The sequence below is a fragment of the Gossypium hirsutum genome, chromosome D12, assembly GCF_007990345.1.
Source record: "Gossypium hirsutum isolate 1008001.06 chromosome D12, Gossypium_hirsutum_v2.1, whole genome shotgun sequence".
NCBI classification, from domain to species: domain Eukaryota; kingdom Viridiplantae; phylum Streptophyta; class Magnoliopsida; order Malvales; family Malvaceae; genus Gossypium; species Gossypium hirsutum.
In genome coordinates, this window is record NC_053448.1 from 49,709,591 (window position 1) to 49,729,942 (window position 20,352).

The 20,352-nt window shown below is 32.2% G+C and overlaps 4 protein-coding genes across 13 annotated transcripts; all 4 read right to left on the reverse strand.

Annotated features, from left to right (window-relative positions):
* Positions 1-2,985: 2,985 nt before the first annotated feature.
* On the reverse strand, positions 2,986-4,973 carry LOC107946335 (uncharacterized). 2 transcript variants are annotated; one of them, XR_005921757.1, is made up of 3 exons: positions 4,229-4,913; positions 3,863-4,146; positions 3,184-3,430 (listed from the first exon to the last, which is right to left on the reverse strand). XR_005921757.1 is itself a non-coding variant. In XM_016880601.2 (2 exons), exons 1-2 carry the CDS (start codon positions 4,550-4,552, stop codon positions 3,964-3,966), a joined length of 507 nt encoding a protein of 168 aa, XP_016736090.1. In that variant the 5' UTR covers positions 4,553-4,973; the 3' UTR covers positions 2,986-3,963. The 2 variants fall into 2 exon arrangements, 1 of the variants encoding a protein (XP_016736090.1); XM_016880601.2 differs by having other exon boundaries at positions 2,986-4,146; positions 4,229-4,973.
* A 1,214-nt stretch (positions 4,974-6,187) lies between these two features.
* On the reverse strand, positions 6,188-7,707 carry LOC121224182 (uncharacterized). Of its 4 annotated transcripts, none has more exons than XM_041106958.1 (4): positions 7,452-7,511; positions 7,170-7,316; positions 6,995-7,102; positions 6,188-6,377 (listed from the first exon to the last, which is right to left on the reverse strand). In XM_041106958.1, the coding sequence occupies exons 2-4, from the start codon at positions 7,284-7,286 to the stop codon at positions 6,291-6,293; spliced, it is 312 nt and encodes a 103-aa protein (XP_040962892.1). In that variant the 5' UTR covers positions 7,287-7,316; positions 7,452-7,511; the 3' UTR covers positions 6,188-6,290. The 4 variants fall into 4 exon arrangements, 3 of the variants coding, with proteins under 3 accessions (XP_040962892.1, XP_040962891.1, XP_040962893.1); XR_005921758.1 differs by lacking the exon at positions 7,452-7,511 and adding an exon at positions 7,648-7,707 and having other exon boundaries at positions 6,189-6,372; XM_041106957.1 differs by lacking the exon at positions 7,452-7,511 and adding an exon at positions 7,648-7,707 and having other exon boundaries at positions 6,190-6,377.
* Positions 7,708-10,160: 2,453 nt separating this feature from the next.
* Positions 10,161-12,080, reverse strand: LOC107946333 (septum-promoting GTP-binding protein 1). The gene is made up of 6 exons (XM_016880600.2): positions 11,594-12,080; positions 11,391-11,517; positions 11,178-11,274; positions 11,012-11,051; positions 10,841-10,924; positions 10,161-10,684 (listed from the first exon to the last, which is right to left on the reverse strand). Exons 1-6 carry the CDS (start codon positions 11,906-11,908, stop codon positions 10,520-10,522), a joined length of 828 nt encoding a protein of 275 aa, XP_016736089.2. The 5' UTR covers positions 11,909-12,080; the 3' UTR covers positions 10,161-10,519.
* Positions 12,081-12,744: 664 nt separating this feature from the next.
* Positions 12,745-17,581, reverse strand: LOC107946336 (glutamate receptor 3.4). 6 transcript variants are annotated; one of them, XM_041106960.1, is made up of 7 exons: positions 17,130-17,574; positions 16,500-16,917; positions 14,740-16,088; positions 14,315-14,592; positions 14,001-14,032; positions 13,482-13,891; positions 12,745-13,397 (listed from the first exon to the last, which is right to left on the reverse strand). In XM_041106960.1, exons 2-7 carry the CDS (start codon positions 16,813-16,815, stop codon positions 13,341-13,343), a joined length of 2,442 nt encoding a protein of 813 aa, XP_040962894.1. In that variant the 5' UTR covers positions 16,816-16,917; positions 17,130-17,574; the 3' UTR covers positions 12,745-13,340. The 6 variants fall into 6 exon arrangements, 5 of the variants coding, with proteins under 5 accessions (XP_040962894.1, XP_016736092.2, XP_016736091.2 ...); XM_016880603.2 differs by having other exon boundaries at positions 12,745-13,372; positions 17,130-17,569; XM_016880602.2 differs by having other exon boundaries at positions 12,745-13,372; positions 17,413-17,568.
* Between the last annotated feature and the right edge of the window lie 2,771 nt (positions 17,582-20,352).

Consider the following 20,352-nt stretch of genomic DNA (forward strand, 5'->3'; position numbering starts at 1 on the left):
CGATTTTTGGGACTAAATTGTATAAAATGTGAAACTTTAGGGAAATTTGTGAAAACTAAAATTAAGTTGACATATGCATTGAATAATATGATTTAAGGTAATTGGCACTAATAATTTGAAATGAATTACTGTATAAATCAAGAATTGAACCGACCGATAGATAATCGAGGAAAAGAGAAAATTACAAACTAGTCATTAACACTTTTGTTATTATTGTTTATATCTGGTAAGTTCCTAGGATATACTTTTATACCTAAATGTGATGTTTGTGCTAGAATTGAATATTTCATATTTATTTAATATACTTTGGAGTTGTATGTAAATTCGTACAAAGATGATAAAGGACTGAATTGTAAATAATTATTCTGAAATGTATATTAAGCCTGGATGAACATAGGATAGGATACAATTGGCATGCCAATAAGGTTATTTACGCGATTGTACAGGATTTGCACTACGGTGCCCACTGTTCTATACTTCAGTGCCTACTGTTAAAGCACTTCGGTGCCTACTGGTGTGGTGTAGTTGCTCGTGTATCCGTATCTGTTATTATAGTTCATCGAGCTAATGGTTCTTTAAAGGAAATGTATTGACTGATTCAATATAGTGATTGGAAATGAATGTGATCATACAATTATATGTGTTCATCTATTTTGATTAAGCAAATGTTGCGTTTTGCTTGATAATTTTGATGAAATGATATTGAATTGAATAATACAAATGAATTGATGGATTATATGACTGGATATGAAATACTCAACCATGGAATCTAAATTCATAGGTTTAGTTGTAGCAAGCAAAGAAACATAATGTCTAAATTTTGTTATTAGATATAAAGTTGTGGCCACAACCAATATCGCCCATTTATTTGCTTTGCAAAGTGCAACCACTATGTCTAAAGCATATAGTGATATATAATGGAAAATCTAGACATGCTAGCATAAGACATGATTATATTAGAGAATTGGTCTCTAGTGGGGTAATTACCATTATTTATGTCAAATCATTCAGCAATTTAACACATCCTTTAACTAAAGGGTTACCAAGGGATTTGGTAAGTAGTAGTACAAAGGAATGGGATTAAAACCCTTATTACACTAGCATTAGGAACCTAAATTTTAATTAGTAACCTCTAATTATAAAGTTCAAAAGGTAAAAACAAGTAGTTGCATGTGTCTATAAAGCACTAGTAAATCTCATTCTAAATAGAAAGTGATATAAAAACTAGTGCGGTCAATTGTTTTAAATGATAAGTTGAATGCTCTTAATGGAGTTCATTGATCGTTGCATTATCTAAAGTAATGGAGACAATAAAGGAACTCTACTTACATAAACATAAGAAGTGCCATTTCAATAAGAAGAATTAAGGGCTTCTTTTATAAATGTTTATTAAAAAGAGATAAGCACTTAGCCATATTAGTGCTAAGGGAAAAAAAAACCCTTCAGATTAAGTTATAAATAAAATTATGTGTGATGCATCTTCAATTTTAATATACGTTGTGGTCAATCTACAGATACCAACAATTTCATTAAAATTCTAAGGTGTATTCGCTAATTGATGATTCAAATCAAGAGATACCATCTTGTATTCATTTTCTTTATTTTTATGAAAGGTAAATTAATTACTAGTAAGTGATTGTAGATAATTTTCAATGTTGAATAATCCTACATTACTAAGAAATGAACAAATTAAAATGTTTATATATGATCTTGTTTTAATTTAGGCTAATTGATCCTAATCACTATCCATGTAAAGTGCTTGAATGAATAACCCACTTGCCAAAAGTGCATGCTAATGAATAATTACATGAAGGTAATTAATTATTCTATTAAAAGGATTAACCATTCTGAAAAGATGTCACACAGCACATCTTTTGCTAAATAAATAGTATCTATTTTAAGGATGGTAAAACTTAAATAGTCGATCTGCTTCGAATGGAGTTATTCTTTTTAAAGTGGATGTAAGGTGGGGTGGGGTGGGGTGGATTTTTTTTCTTCTTGGACAAGGGATATGAAGCAGTTATGGTAATTGCTTATCCCGTCCCGCCTCACTTCAATATATAAATTTATCATTTCATCCTTGTATATATAAAACTATTAAAAGGATAAAAATGTAATAATGTGTTATATAAAAAAATTCATATATTTTATGTTTAAATATTTACTTAATTATAAAAATACCGAAAATAGCAAAAATTAAATTAAAGCGAAATGGGATGGAACGGAAATGTATGCATCCAACATCTATAGAGGTGGTAATGGTTTTCAAAGGTATTAATCCATAATGGAGCAAGATGAATGGTGAAGCGATGATAGATTTAACACCATTTATCTCATCCTACTCTATTGTCATTCCTAATTTATTCTTTAAAAGATTTTTTTGGCGGCTTACATAAACAAGAACATATTAATACCTTTCAGTGGCGGAGCAAGAAAATTTTTTAGGGCGAAATTAAATTGTATATTTTTACTGTAGTAAAAATACAATTTCACCATTTCAATAATCTATATGATTTTTAAAAAATTAAATTAAAATTTTATTTTTAGAGAGTCAAAGTGTAATTTTATTATTATTAATTTAATATTTTAAAAATTATAAAAGCTTTAAATGAAAAAAATTCAATTTTAGACGGTCTACTTTGTTGTTTGACTTGGTGTACATCCAAAATTTTATGCTTCAAATCTCGTTGTTCCCCCAACCGTAATTGTGAAGGCAAAAACTTTTGGGAATGGAAAAGTCCGCAGTGACACCATTGTTGACATATTTTTGCAAATTAAAAATTCAGTCTGGCATGTATGTTGCTGCCATGCAAGTTTCAGCAATATATCTTTTTACCTGAATAATAAAAAATAATGTTATATTGAAATTAATTAAGATAGCGTCCACATCGGTGGCATTTCCTTTTTCTTTTCTTTTTTTTGCAAGTGTGCGACTTTAAATAAATTAAACTTGGATCACTACCTTAGTTTAATATTATTTGTTGCAGACAAAATTGTATTTATATTATCTTTATAAGCCTACCATTTTTTAACATTTGTAATTATTTAAAATATAGGAGCACTTCCTTCTTACGTTTTTCTATCTTCATGACAACTGATGATACACCTAAACTCTATCCTAATTCGACACGCCACCTATTGTAATTTCTAAAAAAAAAAATGCACCAGTCCAAGTTTCATTATTAGTAGCAGAGTAGTCCAAACTAAAGATATAGTTATCCTGCGAAAACCCTCAAAATATTCAGCTTTCTAATGTAATATTTCACAATCAGACAATAGCACTTATAAAAAAATGTAATTGTAAAATTAAAGAAGCCCTCTAATATTTTGGTAGCCAGAGCGGGCCCTTTGGCAATGGTTGAGACTAAGAAACCTGAAGCCCTTTCACCAAATCTTCATCAATTTATCTCCCCTAATATAGCTCTGCTCCCTGCATATTCATCTTAAATTTACATAATTATTAACTCTTGAATTTTCAAGAAAATATATATACACACAACACAAGCATGGTTAAAATGTCCCAAATTTATACATTAACAATATCATTACCTATGTACACCACACTCCCTATTGATAAGGTTAAAAGATGATGTGATATATTTTAAATTCAAATAAAAAAAACCAAATGTTTAATTTTAAAACGTAACTTGTCAACTTAAAAGTCTTGTCCAAATTTTCATTCAATCTTTCCTGCTACATGACCCCCTTTTTGTTCTATTTCCTAACTATTGTCATGTTCTGCTGAGCAATTTGACCAAGACTGTTTTTATTTATACACTGATTAGCTATATAGTAAAGACAAATAATATAATCCAAAGAAGACGAGAATGTATTATTGAGTAATGAGTTGGAAAGTACTGACCTGAATCTTAGTTTATTATACTAATTTATTATGAGAAAAAAAAAAGTGTAATTTGGATAAGAGATATGGGATGGTTGGGGCATTCTATTTCTCCGACTGGTTCAAGCCCTCTTCTTCCTACCCATACCAGCCGCTGGTCTTTTCCCAATGATTGGAGTCTTGCTAGATTGTGGAACCAGCCCCCGTAGCATGGCTACAACACCCGCTCCCATGAATACCCAATACAACTGCAACAATTTTTCTGATGCCTTGTGCGATCCTATCAGCTCTCCTAATACAGCACTCTGAATTTCACACCCTTTCATGTTAACAATTTACTTACTGCTGCGTAATGTATATATGGAGTGAATGAGTGTGTAGATTTACCACGGAGGTGATAACAGAGGCGCCATAGATAAGGCAAGTGGTGTTAAACCAAGATTTGGATGCTAAAATCCCATAAATGTTAAGTAAAGCCAAAGGCCATTGGAAAGTAAGCTCCAACCAAACCAGTGCCACGAAGAAATGAGGCTTCTCCGCCATCAAATAATCTTGGAAGTCATCGGAGTAGCATTGTTTCAGGTGAATTAGCGCCTCCGGGAAGCTGGTTTCCTGCAACACTGTCTGGGCGCAGATTAGAGGTGCCATTAGAAACGCCGCTAGGAACGCCACCAATAGCAGCGTATCTACCACTTTGCATAGACTTCCCATCTCTTTCAATTTGGTTTTCTTGTTCTTTGATGAAGATTTTCAGAAAAATGAAAGGATTGGATGGAAAATGGGGGATTTTTGTGAAATATTTTTAAGGTTTGAAATGGTCGACGCTCGCTTTAGATTTGTGCCTACCTTCAATCCCCCGATAATTTCTATGCTATTAAAAGTTAAATGAACAGTAGAGAACTAAGAGTCCCCTCCCAAGCCTTCAATATGTCGAATCATAGTATCTACAAATAGTTTCTTACATCTCTACATATTCAAGATCCACCATGTAAATTTTGATGTAATAATATACCCATTATTTTCGGTGGAGTTAAAATGTTAAAAATCAAGAAAAAAATTTGATTTGTCATTTCTCTATTGAAAAAGAATAAGAGGATGTGGAATCGTATTTTCATATAATTCCTTCTCACATACTACACTCTTTCTCGCGTGTTCTTAGGTATTAAAAAACTTAAAATACTACCTTCTTTCTCACATGTTTTTAGGTATTAAAAAACTTAAAATACCATACTCTTTCTCACGTATTCTTAAATATTAAAAATACCATACTCTTTCTCACGTATTAAAATACCATACTCTTTCTCACGTATTCTTAAATATTAAAAAAACTTAAAATTATGTTATTGATTTATTACATTATGGTTATTAAATCGTTAATTACCATAATATTATGGCTGCAAGTTGATGTAATATGTAGAAAAAATTTTAAGATTAAATTCTATAGCTAATCCATATACTTTGTTTTCTTTTGTTTCTTTGTTATCCTTTTCTTCTCCCTTTCATAACTCATAAAGAGCATAAGAAAACAAAGAAATTTGAAAAAAAGAAAAGAAATTTTAAATTTAAATAAAGGGAAAATAGATTAACTTGCTCAAATAGAAAAAAAAATTTATTTGAAATGGTGATATTAACGTGTTACGTAACACGAAAACAGGCTTTTAGTGGCGCTTTTTTAGGCCTTTAGCGGCGCTTTTTAGCGCCGCTGAAAGTATTTGCGGCGCTTTGAGAAGCGCCGCCAAAAACGCCGCTAATGACAGCGTCGCTAACTTTAGCGGCGCTTTTCCCACAAACGCCGCTAAAGACCAGGACCTTTAGCGGCGCTTTTCCCACAAACGCCGCTATAGATCAGAACCTTTAGCGACACTTTTCCCACAAACGCCGCTATAGATCAGGACCTTTAGCGGCACTTTTACACAAACGCCGCTATAGATCAAGACCTTTAGCGGCGCTTTTTTTATAAATGCCGCTATAGATCATGACTTTTAGCGACGTTTTTTTCACAAACGCCGCTAAAAGTGCCATTCCGCTTCATTTTTATTAAATAAATTTTTGTAATAACAAATGGAAAGGTCAAATTTTATTTTGAATGTATTACTTTTCATTAACAATAAAAGTAAAAGAAATTATAGTAATAAATTTCAACATTCACCTATAATAAAAAGGGAAATGAGAACATTAAAAATCCCTGACTGAGATTTTATAAGAATTTAGATTATGAAAAATATATATTAAAAGTAAGCATAACCATGATATACTTTGAAGAAAACTTTTTCATCATAAACAGTCATGAAAGTATAATGCTTAAGAACTTTATGATGCAAAACTTTTTACAACCCCCAAGCAAAACAAGCACTAGATGCCCCAATTTCCTACTATTGCAAATTATTACTAGAATGTCTAATACTTCAAGAAGATGATTAGTTGAATTGATATATAACTGTAAACTAAACTAAAAGATTAGGGAGTTACCATGAGTAACATGATCTTTGGTTTGGCTAGATAGTAGTGATGATACCAAGACAGCAAATCTTCTTTCCTAACACACGGTAAGAGTTAAAAGATATACTAGTTATATGTTTTCAAGCATACATAATTAAACATCCATTAAATAGAAAGGAATCAGTAAATAAGAATCTAAAACAAATGTCTTTAGGATGCAAAGAATCTTCAACAACATTGCTTCAAGAATCAAGAATGACGAAATCATAGTTTTGGAAGCCAGACCCCAGTAGTGGAGCTTGAAGCAAGGGTCGAGGCTAATAAGGCAAAATCAATCTCCATCCACCCATCATATTCGCTGTCAATAATCAAATATATAGTAGACTAGCTGGTGCTGCAAAATGGGAATATTGAGCTCAAAATATATAGGATGCCAATGCAAGCAGGCCAACCAGATAACTATAGGATCAAAAATGAAATTCAATGATTCAATTTTAAGTAAAAGGATTAAGGCAAATTTCAATGATTCAATAAATTAAATTGAACTCCATTTGTATAAACTACATCAGCTGCTATTTCAGATTTATTAACGATAACTTTCCTAAATCCAATACTTGAAACTTGATGTTGTTGTATTGTATGGTTCATCAAAAATAATATTACCAAGCTGCAAATTCAGTAACATATAGAAACCTATAAGGCATCATGACTTACCCGTATATATGTAACTGTCTGCAGCAAGTTGCCTTCATTGATGCTGCTAAAGGCTTCCAAGAGCTGCTTAACAATTGGGGCTGCTTCTGTAAGTTTCACTACAATTTCCTGAGAGTAAAGATTTTTTAGTCATACATTTATTCAAAGCTGAAACCTGAAAGCAAAAGGCTCTAACCCTGTTTTCCAGTCGAGCTTTTTGATCGGTGATTCTCTTGTTCGTCTTTTGGTTGCCGGTTGGAAAATGATTTGGTTGACCTCTTTTCTTCAGTTGCTTAGAAGATTCTTCAGACATGCTTTGGATGGAATGCAGTCGAAGTAGATGCTGCAAAAGTGAGGATATATAAATCACCTTCAAGTTTGTTTGGGAATTTTATGTCATCATAACTAGGGAAGAAGCAGAAATCCTCCTTAAATAATCAAGAAGAGGGTTTAGCCTTTAGCTGAATAAGGAACACACAAGGATACACCAAGAAGCTTTAGGACTACACTTTATCCTTTAGCTTGAGCTGCTAGGAATCACAAAATGTAAATATCTATATATAGAGAACACTGCTACACATAACATCTAAAACGACTATACTGTAGCAATATATTTATTTATTTATTCTTGCGCGAGAGAAGGAAAAGATTAAAAAAGCTTAAAGCTTGAGGACCTTTGACGGGAACCGCGGGACTGAAAATAATTTTTCCTGTTTACTGCCTGCCTACCTACAACCACCGTGAAGCGCGAGAGTTAATCCCAATAAATCAACCCAACATAAATGGTTCCATAATACTGAAAATTTTGTAGCTGAATTACATGCCAAAAATACTCGCCTTCACAAGCCATGAGGGCAACTTAACTGCTTGTGCTTTCCCGACTCTTCTTCTTCCTTGATGCAAAGCTGCTCGGTCCGATTTCTATTTGGGGGATTTCAGCTAAGAAAAACAAACTCTTATTTGGGGATTTAGGGCGACCGACAGAGATGAGAAGAAGAGGGAGTAATGAGCGGGTAACCAAAAATCATTTTTTGGGAGTGAGCGGGATTTTACCTTTTATTTCCTTCCACATTTGCGGCGTTTTAAGAAAAAAACGCCACTAAGAAATTTATCAAAACGACACTGTATTGAAAAATTACAATACATGTTTGCGGCGTTTTTTATCAAAACGCCGGCAATGTCTACCTTTTCTGGCGTTTTTCTTGAAAACGCCACTAAAAAATTTAAATTCTTCTATTGAAAAGTTGGGAAATTTTAATACATAGTAATGGCATTTTTTGTTGAAAACACCGCTAAAGCTCACATATTTTTTATATTCAATTATTGTATCTTTTATATAAATTTTACATAAAGAATTATTAAAATTTTAAGTAATATTTACAAGAATTAGATAATATTATAAATTTTAGTTTTTTATTTCATTTTTATTTTTGTATTTTTTTCTTATAATTTGGTCCTATCCAAATTAAATAATTACCTATATATCCATATCAAATATATCAAATGGTTTAAATTAAATATTTTTAAATATAAAAACATTAATTAATTGTATAAAATTGTATCATTTAACAAATCTCAAATAAACCTTAAACCCTAAATTAACCATTCAATATATATAAAGTCTATCTATTATATATCTCTTAAATAATATAAACTATACTCATAATTTCTATATATTAAATTTATTATTATCTCTTTTACAATTATATAATAACATATTTAATATAAATTAAAAAAACTAATTAATCTAAACCTTAAACCTTAATTCGACCCTTGAAACCCTAAATCCCTAACTCTTAACCCCTAACCCCTAACTCTTAATCCCTAAACCTTAAATCCTAACACTTAAACTATAATCCCTAAATTCATATATAATCCCTAAACCTTAAAATAGTAACTCCTAAACTTGCCTTAAATCTTAAATTAACCATATACCGTAAACCATATCAACCCTAAACTATAATAATAATTAATTAATTATTTTAAAATTAATACTATCTTATCTTTTTCAATTATATATGAAATTATTTAATATATAAATTAAAAAAATATTTAAAAATAAATTAAAAATAATTAATCTAAACCCAAAACCCTAACTTGACCCATGAACTCATAAACCCTAAGTCCCTAACTCTTAACCCCTAAACCCCTAACCACTAACCCCTAAACCTTAAATCTCAACCCTTAAACCATAATCCCTAATCCATAATCCTTAAATCCATACTCCATAAACCTTAAAACAGTAACTCCTAAACCGGCCTTAAATCTTAAATTAATCATATACCTAAAAAACTTTAAAATTATTTTAAATGATGGTATTTTAATTGTTCCATGTGTTCTATTTTCAAATTATTTCTACGTGTTATTATTTTTTTCTGAATATTTTAAATATTCAATTAGAAATAAATTGAATTTTATTTAATTAATATAAATAAACCAAGTAAGATAAAATGTTTTTAGCGGCGCTTTTCCAAAAACGCCGCTAAAACCCCTACCATTAGCGGCGCTTTTCCAAAAACGCCGCTAAAGACCCAGGCATTAGCGGCGCTTTTTGAAAAACGCCGCTAAAGCCACGAAATGTTAGAAAACGACACCGTTGGGCTAAGGTTTTTTGCGGCGTTTTTTTGAAAAACACCGCTAATGCTCATTTTTAGCAGCATTTTTTTAAAAACGCCACTAATGCTCAATCTTTAGTGGCGATTTCCAGAAAGCGCCGCTAATGCTTAATTTTTACCGGCGTTTTTTGTCCAAACGCAGCTAAAAGTGCCACTAAAAGCCTGTTTTGGTGTAGTGCATTAGCTTAGCATCATATCGTTAAAACTTAATGATCATAATATAACACATTGATAACATTAGCGATCATATCGTAATTTTTAAAAGTTAAGCAAACATAAATCACTAAATTTAGAATTTATCCTTTATTTAACCTCTATAGATTCAATCTATTCACGTAGTCATTGAGTTTTATCATAAATTTTCACTTTTATTTTACAAAAATAATTATATTTATAAAATATTGGTTGACAAGTTTGCTCAACTGAATCCGGGACGCACTGATCAGCGGTAGAATACGATGAAACTATTTATTAGCGATTTGCATTTTGACCCAATGATCATCTACAGTCTTATTTTCTTTTTAATATCACTTGAAACTTAAGAATAAGAAACTAAATTGCGAAGATGGAGATTTGTACTCAACTTGCTAAATATCATTATTTTTTGGGAGGGTCGAACTAAATATCATTATATTACGACAACTTGAACTTGCCTGCGGGGTATCAACAATGGTATAACTATGTATGATGCATGTTACATAAATACAAAGACTTCGTTAAATATGCTTAGTTCCTTGCAGCTTCTTACATTTTTCTTTCTCCTATCATAACTGTGGAGAATATGGGGTCTCCAACAGTACTGCTCCGTTAAACAACTCGAATCATCACTAGACCATAATTACTTCAAATCTGGTGACCGGTTGGCTAAGGATCAATCTCTTTGGAAATTTGGGCAGCTTTTTTTTCTTTTGTGTGTGTACAGAATGAAAATTTAGAAATCAATGATGGGTTCTCCAATGGTAAGATTGCGTTCTACTGTCCATGGCAGATCGAATAACTTGGCAGTAACGAATTTGAAGATCTTGTTTACATTGATGTTGTATGTAGCACTTGAAAAGAATAGTGTAGCATTTATGGCCTTTGCATATGCTCTTGCCTGTCATAAATAACAAATCAAAATTCAACATCGATGACAGAGCTTTATTTACATACAACTATCCAATGTTCCTAAAATGGTTCCATTAAACAAGTGGAATTTGTTCTGTTTGATTGATTGATTCAGGCTTCAACAAGAATGGTAACACAGATATACCTGACTGGCTATCGTCCACTGCAAATCAATGGGAAGTTGGATGAATTCATCAAATTTGGTTCCTATTAAAATTGGTATTGCTGTCTGCATCATCAAACTTTGCATGATCAGGAATATGAAGTTTTCAACAATGGTATGGTATGGTAAAACGTAAAAGACAGAAGTGAAAACCTGATTCCATTTCCTTGCTTCTTGATACCAGCTTATGACACTGCAAACCACAGAATATAAAGACCCCTTCAATTTAGAATACTACCCAGATCTTGAAGTTCCAGGAAAGACATTGTTGATTGAAATATAGAGATTAGAGAATGGAGTCAATGGTTGAGGATCATACTTGTTTAGAGTACATCTGCTTGTTAGATCAAACATGAATAGAATTGCTACAGAGTCTTGGCAAGCCTTTGGAATATGATCCGGAGATTTCTCAGCTCCTGCATTTTCAATTAATAAACAAACGAGTTGTCAGTTTTGATGTATGTAATATGTATATATATAAGTAAACAAAATTAAAACCTGAATTTTTTTGAAGAAAAAAAAAATGGGATACCATCAACTTCCCAGATGCTGTAATATATTCTGGCTCCTTCTACGACAAATGTTTTATCCATCAAATGCAATCCTTTCTCCTGATGGCCTTCTCCCTGTTCATCTTTCTCATCCCCAATATATTTCGCCTTCAAAACATAAATATGAAAATTATGAAAAGAAAAAATAATGTTAGATATATAGTTGTAGTGTTTAAGAACAAACCAGAAAACTAGTTTTTCCAATTTGAGGATCACCCAAGAGACTGATCTTCAAAGGAACCAAATCGGAGTCCTTAGGATGACAGAAAGGCGAGGGCGTGAGGTTCCTGGAAGAAGCTACAATACTGCCGTCAGCGGCGGCAGAAGGAACGGCGGGGGTGGGAGCACGCGATAACATACGATACCTAATAGGTTTCCCGGGGGAACACATGAGAAGTCTGTCCCAAAAACAACAAAAGCAGCGTCGCAAAACCAAAACGCGACGCTGAAGTCTGTGCCTAAAGTTGTGTCTAGCCATTCTGGGGCAAAACTGGGTCATAGTTCCTCACTTTTGATGGCCACCTCAATCTAATGTTATTATGATGATGATTTGACCATGAGAAAAAAGGAAAACAAAATCCTGGGTTAATAAATTCTCATAATCTTCGATATTTTTGGAAAATGCGCTCCCGTTTTCAGTTTCAACTTGCAATGAGACCTTTCTAGCGACGAAATAGTGACTACTTTAACGGAACGGTTGACCGGCATTATGGTAAATGGTAGAGTAAGGTAGGGACATTCATTTTGGACCCTATCACTACTACTTTCTAGATGCTTTTATTTTCTCAAACCTCCAACATATGGGAGGATTTTTCCATTATTTTTATTTTATTTTACGACATCAAATTTGTTTATATTAATTAATGTCAATTTCAACATTTTCATAATAATTCAATCCTCATGTTTTATATTTTATTTACACATATCAAATTTTGAGTAAATTAAAATGTTTATTTGCTTGAAATTTAAATAAATAAATATCCTTTTTATTTTTTAATCAATGATCTTTTAATCAACACTTATAAATAATTTATTTAATTTTTAATCATTTAATATATTACATTTCACAAAATAGATTTTGCTTGAACGAAATAAAAATGACATAACATTACTTTAAATTTTGATTTGGAAAGATATAATATTTCTCTTATTTTCTAATGAATATAAAAAGGGAAGTTCTACAACGCGTCAACACTATTAAATTAACTCCAATGGAATTTTGAGAGAGAGAAAATATTGGAATAAATAAATAAAAATGTGAAAACTTTGAGAATCGAAAATTTTGAACTTCATTGTTGTATGATAGTACTGCAAAATGAGGCCAACAATTTCTGATTTTCCTACAGAAAATTGAAAATCAACCAAGGCAATGGAATTCTGATAATTGGATTTATGAATTTTGTATTAATTCAGATTCTATAATATAAACAGATAAAAAAGAAATATTTGAAGTTCCAAATATCCAATCAAAAATGTGTTTGGATTTTTTTTTCTCTTAGGAAGGTGAACTTGCTTGACCATCTGAGAAGCTATGGATGCTAGTTTGTTGTTTATTACTATTACTGTTCTTTCTCTTCAACATCTCCTTAATCTCTTCTTCTTTCTTATCTACAAAGTCAATAATCTGCTTGAAGCTTGTTGAGCGGATGGACCGTCGACTTGACCTTGACGGTTCGATTGTCTCAATCTCACTTTCCTCATCTTCGGGGCTGAATCTGCGGTACTGTGTAAAGACTCTACAGCAGAATATAGTAAGAGACAGTACGCAAGCAATGCCACAAATGAGGAACAGGCCCCAAAAGCTGTTAAGGGAAAGTTTGTTCTCGTCCACTTGGTTGACTTGACTCGAGCACTCGCTGTGTGTCAGCCATTTGTTATGGATTTTCTGGAGATCCCCGTTTTCCGAGAGTTGGAGGATAGCAGTTGACATATCAACTGCAAGAGGGGAGTCCCTTTGGAAAGCCTGAAACCATGAATGACAATGACAACTACAATGGATTACATTTCGGAAGCAAATAATTAGAGTTGCATCGCCATAAAATCACTGTAGGAAGTTTGATGTTGATACTTACAAAGCCCCATCCGCTCTTTGTAAATTCTGGCCCAACTATCCTGTATAAACAATTGGTGTTTGATAAGAAGAGTTCGACATAAGGAAGCTCATCAACGATGGCAGCTACGCCACCCTTCTTCGGTCCAAGCTTAAGGGCTCTGAGATATGCTTCTGGATTTTTTAATTTAACTATCCTAGATTGTGCTATATTGAGCTCGTCAACCAAATAGTTCAATGCAAATGAACCGTCTTGGATTCCAATAGGTTCAGTACTTGAGATCAAGCTATCAATCCCCTGAATCCCTGATGTTAGCTGCTGCACGGTAAGTATCGATGTCAAACTAGCAGTGTAGCTCGAGTTAATAATCAGAACTACAAATAGCCATATGATCAACACCATTCGTCCCAAAGAGCTCACTGTGTTTTCTCCTGCATTAAGCCGAATCAAAGAGGATTTTACAAGTTTCTAGCACGGATTTTTGTAGAAGCATATTATTAATATAAACAGAATTCATAGGGAGTAAAATGATTTACTTACTGTGCGAGAAAAACATCGTTGAGAAGCTAAACCTGGAATTAGGGGGGAAATGTTAATATAACCCATCTAGTGAGCTAATAGAAATTAACTCCAATCAACAGCAACCATACACAGTCATAACAAATCCGAGCCTGTTGTTGCAGCCTCAGCGTACATGCATGGAACCATGAAATATGATGCACAGATAAAATGTGAACTCTCATAAAGATTTATGCTATGATTTTCACAATATAACACTGTAATTTATAAGTTAAATTTAATATGATGGAGCCATCTACTGAAAAGAGGGTCGCTAATGAGTTAAATAGACTAACCAACAAACTGTTATAAGCTGTCGTCTGGGAGGACCACGAAATTCACTGTTTATCCGGTGCTCAAGAATCCACACTACAGCTCCAACAAAAAGAAAGAACAGAGCAGTGACAAACCACATTTCTGCAGTAAATGGCTTGAGGAATGCCCAAGGGTTTGACTTTGCCTCTTTCACCAGTGCAACAACAACCAGTCCAGATTCCATATAAGGCTGTGTAAAATCTACAATCTTTGTCCTGTTCGTGACAATCGTAATATCTCCAACTGCAGCATCATATACCTAAAATAAGAAAGGAGCAAGTCAAGATAGTTACTAGCCCCTCGATTTTTAGTAGGGAACCGAAAGTCCAAAACATTCACACAATATCAGATTAGCTATATCCAAAGGCCTATCATCTAAGTTATACCAGTTAAAGCTGATACTCACATTTTGAGCAACCCTGCTGACAAGTTCATTATAGCTTGGATTTCTTTTACCATCTCCATATAACATATATGTGCGAGGGACAGCATATGGGAGCAAGCTTATTGCAGCTTCAAAGACATCAATGCAGTATCCTCTTACACCCTGAGGACTCTTGTCTTTCGAGGCAAACTCCTTATAACCCACTCGGTTGGGGACAGCGATTCGCAGAGGCTGCCCATTGTTAGGGAATACCCATCCCCTCGGTGTTGAGGTAGTATCACCAGGCCATATTACACTGTAAAAATGTTGACTGCCAATAGAGATATTGGGAGGTTTCGTGTATAAGGTCTCCGGGGGAACAACCGATAGATGAGAATAATTCGACCAGTAACCAATTCTACGAGTTCCGGTTCCAACAATATTAAGAACATCATATGCTGGATGAACTAAATGTTTGTCCGGATCAAACTGAATCTGTCCACTTACACCAGTGAAGTTCATCCTCAGAAGTGTTTGAAGAAGTTGTTCGCCGCCATTAAACACACGAAGGGATGCTAGATGCAGCATGCTGCCATTTGTATCATGCAATTTCGGGTCATAAGAGAAAGATAAATTCCCACCTTCATTGAGAAAAACATCAAGGGCATGTGCAGCCAACCAAACCGAATCATAAGCATAAAGCGCATATGAATTGAAACCTGCATGACCTGCACTTCCCTTATATTTTAGGTTGTTCCACTTAGACATAAAACTCTTCTTGAGATCAGTATCAGGGGTGTAATGGCGGAGAGCGATAACCCCTTGCAAGATATTCATTGTGTTAGAATCAACTGCGTCCTTTGAATCTAAGTATGAAGGAAGCCAATCTGTAGCAATCCAAACATAGCCACTACCCATCATATTAAGAGCCTTAGCAACAGAAAAGATATTCAGACCAGTATCTGGATTCACATGAACTACATAAACACGAGACTCCATCAGGTTAACCTCCACAAGCAAGTCATTAATCTTACTTTCGGTGTCTCCAGGGCTGAAGGCGGCCTTATAAGAAATCTTGGCACGTTTTTTGGCCAGGGCATCACCCAAAACAGAAATCCCACTTCTTCCATAATCATCATCCACAAATATCGCTATTACTTCCCGCCAGCCATAATAGTCAACTATATCAGCAATCGCATACATCTGGAAGTGGTCGCTTGGTGTAGTACGGAGGAAATATGGATACTGCATGGAAGAAAGAGTAGGATCTGTAGCTCCAAATGAAAGAAGAGGGACATGAAGCTCATTAACAACATGGGAGATGACATGAGATATTCCAGAAGATTGTGGACCAATTGCAACAACAACATCACTTTCCATTAGCTGCAAAGCTGCACAAACAAGGACAACAGGTTAAAGTTGAGTTACTAATCAATAAAAGTAGTTCAAAATAGAACAGCAGTCAACTAATGCATTTCCAAGTATCAGACAGTTTGGGAAGCACAAAAAGTAACTACAGATTTGTAGCATTGTTGAATAAACATATGCATGATGACAGACAAAATGATATTCTTACACCATTCTCATTGTGTCCCACATGGGTATCTCCTACTATCAGGAAATTACTTTATACACAAAAAAAAGAGCCACTGGCTTCCTTATACCCTTTAGAAGATACTGATTTTCTGTCTACAACTATAGCCCAGTTTAATTGCTTAAAAGATAAATACAATCCAGCAAGTTTAAACAGACAAATAGTTGTTGAAGATGAATAAAAAGTTGCAGGGTATAGAAGAAAATACCTTCCATGGTTCCAATAAACCCACTGCAGTTTGTGTCGCTTATGAGGAGTTTCAATTGTACCCCATTAAGAATGGTGGGATCAGAATTGACATCATCAACGGCAGCTTGAATTGCAGGCTTTGCTGCTTCTCCAAGGACTGAATTCAACGTGAACAAAGCTCCAATGTTTATAACTTTTGGCTTTGAAGAAGAATTTGAAGAAGCTGACACATTTCCAGTGTCGCAGACAACTCCTGGAGGGAAGCATAGGAACCAAAGACTCAACAAAATCAAACTTCTGGTAATGAATCTTGAGATCAACAAGACCTCCTCCATGTCTTGTTCAGACAAAAAAAAAAACTAAATACTTGGTCTTTGAAACCAGACTAACTGAACTTCTGCCTCAAACTATCATGAATTCAAGATTCCAAGCACCACCTGCAAACAAACATGAAAAGCAGGAATCAAGAAGAAACCCCTGCAATTCTGAGTATGAAACCAACATGGGGTTTTGCTAAATTTTCAATAACAAATAAAGAAACAAGTATGAAAAGAACAGCAGTAAGGGTTTTTTAAATTTTTTTTTCCTTTCTAACCAAAAAAAATTCTAACAGAAAACGATTCCCTAACCAAAGCTATTAAACACTTACAAGGTCCAAAGCCCACAAGCCATGGTTTATTATTAGACAGCTCTGGAAAATGTTAATAAAACCCAAAGTATATTCACAAGAAGAACACTTGGGTTTTAACATAATTTTATATTGGCGTTGTATGGTTGATGATGAAAAGAAAATAGTAAAAATAATAATAATTTACAAAGTGCTCAGACAGCCAGAGAGAAAACCAACACATGCAAAACCCAATCAGCAAAGAAAAACAATAATTTATGTATATATATAAAAAGGAAAGGAGGCATTGCTCTGGTTGAATCATCTTCACAAAAGCGTTCTTAATGTAAAGGCAATTAATAAAATGAAGTAAAGTGAACAGCTAAGTAAGGGAGATTTGTGTTGAAGAACAACTTGCTATGAGCATATTACTCAAAGCTTCTTAAACAGTTTTGCAAGCTTAAGTAAGGCATATGATTCGCTGTCTTTTTCAGTGGTTATATCTGTTTCCATGGCTAGCTGCTGTGCCTTACAAATTTCCACCTTTTCTTTTTTTTCTTTTTTATATTATATTTCTTTTAATTATCTTAGCCTTTTTAGTTTAGTATTGAATTCTTAATATATTAAAAAAATTAAATAAATAAGAAAGACAGAGATTCTGCTACAAATAGATACAGTATACTCATCAAATCAGTTGCTTGAAACTGATAGATCTTGTTTACGAATATGCTTTTTTTTTCCCATGGAAAATATGAATAATTATTTTTAGAATAAACAATCTTACTCATATTATTCATCCCATTATATTTTTTTAATTTTTTTATATTTTCAATTTATTTTATTTTATTAATAAATTTACTGAGTGGTCCAATATTTATGGATTGTCTCTCAATATTTTTTTTATATGTAATCCAAAATCAAGGGTTTCCTTATATGTTACTGTTTTTCTTTTTGATATAAAGATAATTTTAGCTTTTAATATTTATTTATTATCATTTTGGTTGTTTTTTTTTGTCATTTTTATCTTCAACTTTTAAAATTTAGTCTTGCTTTTAGATGAACTGCTAAAATTTTATTGGTACAACTCATGGCATTTTAAATATATTTTACAGCTAAGATGGATAAATTTACTAAAAGTTTCTATGAACTTTTATAAAAGTTGTTGATTTTTTGAATATTTTTATTAATTATTTTTAAATTTTTATAACTTATACTTGGACTGTCATGCGAGTGGCCACTTCAATGCTATTAAAATTTTAACAGTTTAGTCAATTTTTTGTTTAAAAGCAAATAATTTAATTAAATTTTAAAAGTTGAAGGCAAATGATCCAAAATAATAATAAAAACTAAATTGAATAAATGTTAGGGACTAAATTTATTTTTTATGCATTTTATTTTTAAAATATACTTTTAACTAAATTAGACTGAAAGCAAAAGTGGATGGATTGGATTGTAATTAAATGGGGTAAAAAGTAGAATATTTCACTTCTACTTTATATTACTATTTTATTTATATTTTATTATGAAATATCAAAACAATTTGAAGAAGATAAAGTAATTTTGTTTGATTTGGAGAAGACCTTGGTGGGTCCCAAGTCCAAACTTGTTGGTCTATGTGAAACACGTGGGTGGAAATTATATTTTTCATTTTTTTCTAAAAAATTGTATATTTATCTCAGTGAAATTTAATTTTTTTTTGTTTGTTATCACAAAAGAACATGAAGTTTCTACCCATTTTTTTAATGTTATATAATTTTGCAACTTTGAAAATTAAAAACTATATATTTTCATTTAAAAATTAAACCTATTATATGTTGGAACTTAAAATTGCTGATGGAGAAAACAAGAAAAAAACTGTTAGCGAATTTCAAGTGATTATTTGAAGATTAATATTATTTTTTTCGATCTTTGGTATTGACTATTAGATCAATTCGGATATAAGATATGTTCTTCTATTCATAAAAAAAAACCCCTAAACTCTAGTACACATCGATAAATAGAAAAACATACATTATTTCTAAATCGATCTAACAATCAATGTCAGATATCGAAGAAAAAAAAGGTACTTGGATTTCAATCCGTAGATTCATAACGTTGAACTTGAATGTTGTTTTCATAAAATAAAAAAGAAAATAGGAAAGAGAGTTTTTTATTAGTATAGACAATGCGAATAGATAAAACTATATAGCATCGATTTTAACAACTTAATAACTTAAATAAAAAATTTTAAATAATTTAATGATAAAATGAAACGACTAAATAATAGAAAAAATTTACACAATTGATGAAGTTTACCCTTTCAAAATTGAAACTAGTAAAATTATCTCCAAGGCCGCCGAGAGGGTAGGGTCCATGTGTAGGTAGAGGCCTTAAGTTTATTTTGTCCTGTAAACCCCACCTCTCCTATCATTGATGAGATTTTTTTCTTCTTCTTCTTTTATAAGAATATTTTATAATCACAAAATTATAACATTTATTTCCAGCTCCAATTTATAAAAATAAAAAATAGTATTTTAAAAAAAAATTGAACAATAGTTATAATATAAATGTTGAATTAAATTCAATAGTAATTTTCCTCTTTTTTTTCTTGTAATGTCCGAAGTGTTGTATGTCACTAAAAAGGATTATATTTTGCCAAAATTAATGTCTTTAGAAATTATATCAAAATGCATATCCTTAGAATACCTACATTTCCTAAATAAATAACTACTCCAATTTTAACATTATATAATATTATTATAAAAAATATTCATAAAATTCGCAAAAATGAATCGAATATCTTAAAAAAAAAATTCACAAAGCATGTTATGTTTTGTTTTGTTTTGTTTTATCGGGTAGGGGCTTCCCTATTTAATGTAATTTTGCCATCTGAAAATGACATCTCTTTTATTTATTTTGTGTACATGTCTCTATTCTTATTTTAAATAAATTTTAAAATTATTTGCTTGAATATTTAATAAAAAAATTGTGCAAATTCAATGAAATTTCAAACTTGAAAATTGAACCAAAATTATTATAAAAGCTAAATCATTATTTTAAATTGATGTTGAATATTCAAAAATACATTATCCGATACACCCATTTTCATTTTCGCATGTCCAAATCAATATTCTTCTAATAATTTTCATATGTATAAAATCTAATTTATGTTTCATCAATAAAAGTATTATAATAATTTCAGCATTATATTTGGGACTATATTTTTATCGCTACTAAAAAAGAATAAATTAATCTATATACATTAAATGAAGCAGCAAAATAATCT

Bases quoted from the DNA above. Each gene is read 5' to 3' on its own strand.
- LOC107946336 (XM_016880603.2), bottom strand. From the start codon at position 16,815: ATGGAGGAGGTCTTGTTGATCTCAAGATTCATTACCAGAAGTTTGATT. The intron at 16,089-16,499 runs GTATTTTCTTCT...TTGTTTGTGCAG, and splicing joins GTTTATTGGAACCATGGAAG to CTTTGCAGCTAATGGAAAGT. The intron at 14,033-14,314 runs GTTAGTCTATTT...CCCTAATTCCAG, and splicing joins CAGCTTATAACAGTTTGTTG to GTTTAGCTTCTCAACGATGT.
- LOC107946335 (XM_016880601.2), bottom strand. From the start codon at position 4,552: ATGGGAAGTCTATGCAAAGTGGTAGATACGCTGCTATTGGTGGCGTTC. The intron at 4,147-4,228 runs GTAAATCTACAC...TGTGAAATTCAG, and splicing joins CCTCTGTTATCACCTCCGTG to AGTGCTGTATTAGGAGAGCT.
- LOC121224182 (XM_041106958.1), bottom strand. From the start codon at position 7,286: ATGTCTGAAGAATCTTCTAAGCAACTGAAGAAAAGAGGTCAACCAAAT. The intron at 7,103-7,169 runs GTTAGAGCCTTT...CTTTACTCTCAG, and splicing joins AAGCTCGACTGGAAAACAGG to GAAATTGTAGTGAAACTTAC. The intron at 6,378-6,994 runs GTAAGTCATGAT...ACCGTGTGTTAG, and splicing joins AGACAGTTACATATATACGG to GAAAGAAGATTTGCTGTCTT.
- LOC107946333 (XM_016880600.2), bottom strand. From the start codon at position 11,908: ATGACCCAGTTTTGCCCCAGAATGGCTAGACACAACTTTAGGCACAGA. The intron at 11,275-11,390 runs GTATCCCATTTT...TTGAAAATGCAG, and splicing joins CAGCATCTGGGAAGTTGATG to GAGCTGAGAAATCTCCGGAT. The intron at 10,925-11,011 runs GTTTTCACTTCT...TTGATGATGCAG, and splicing joins AAGCAAGGAAATGGAATCAG to ACAGCAATACCAATTTTAAT.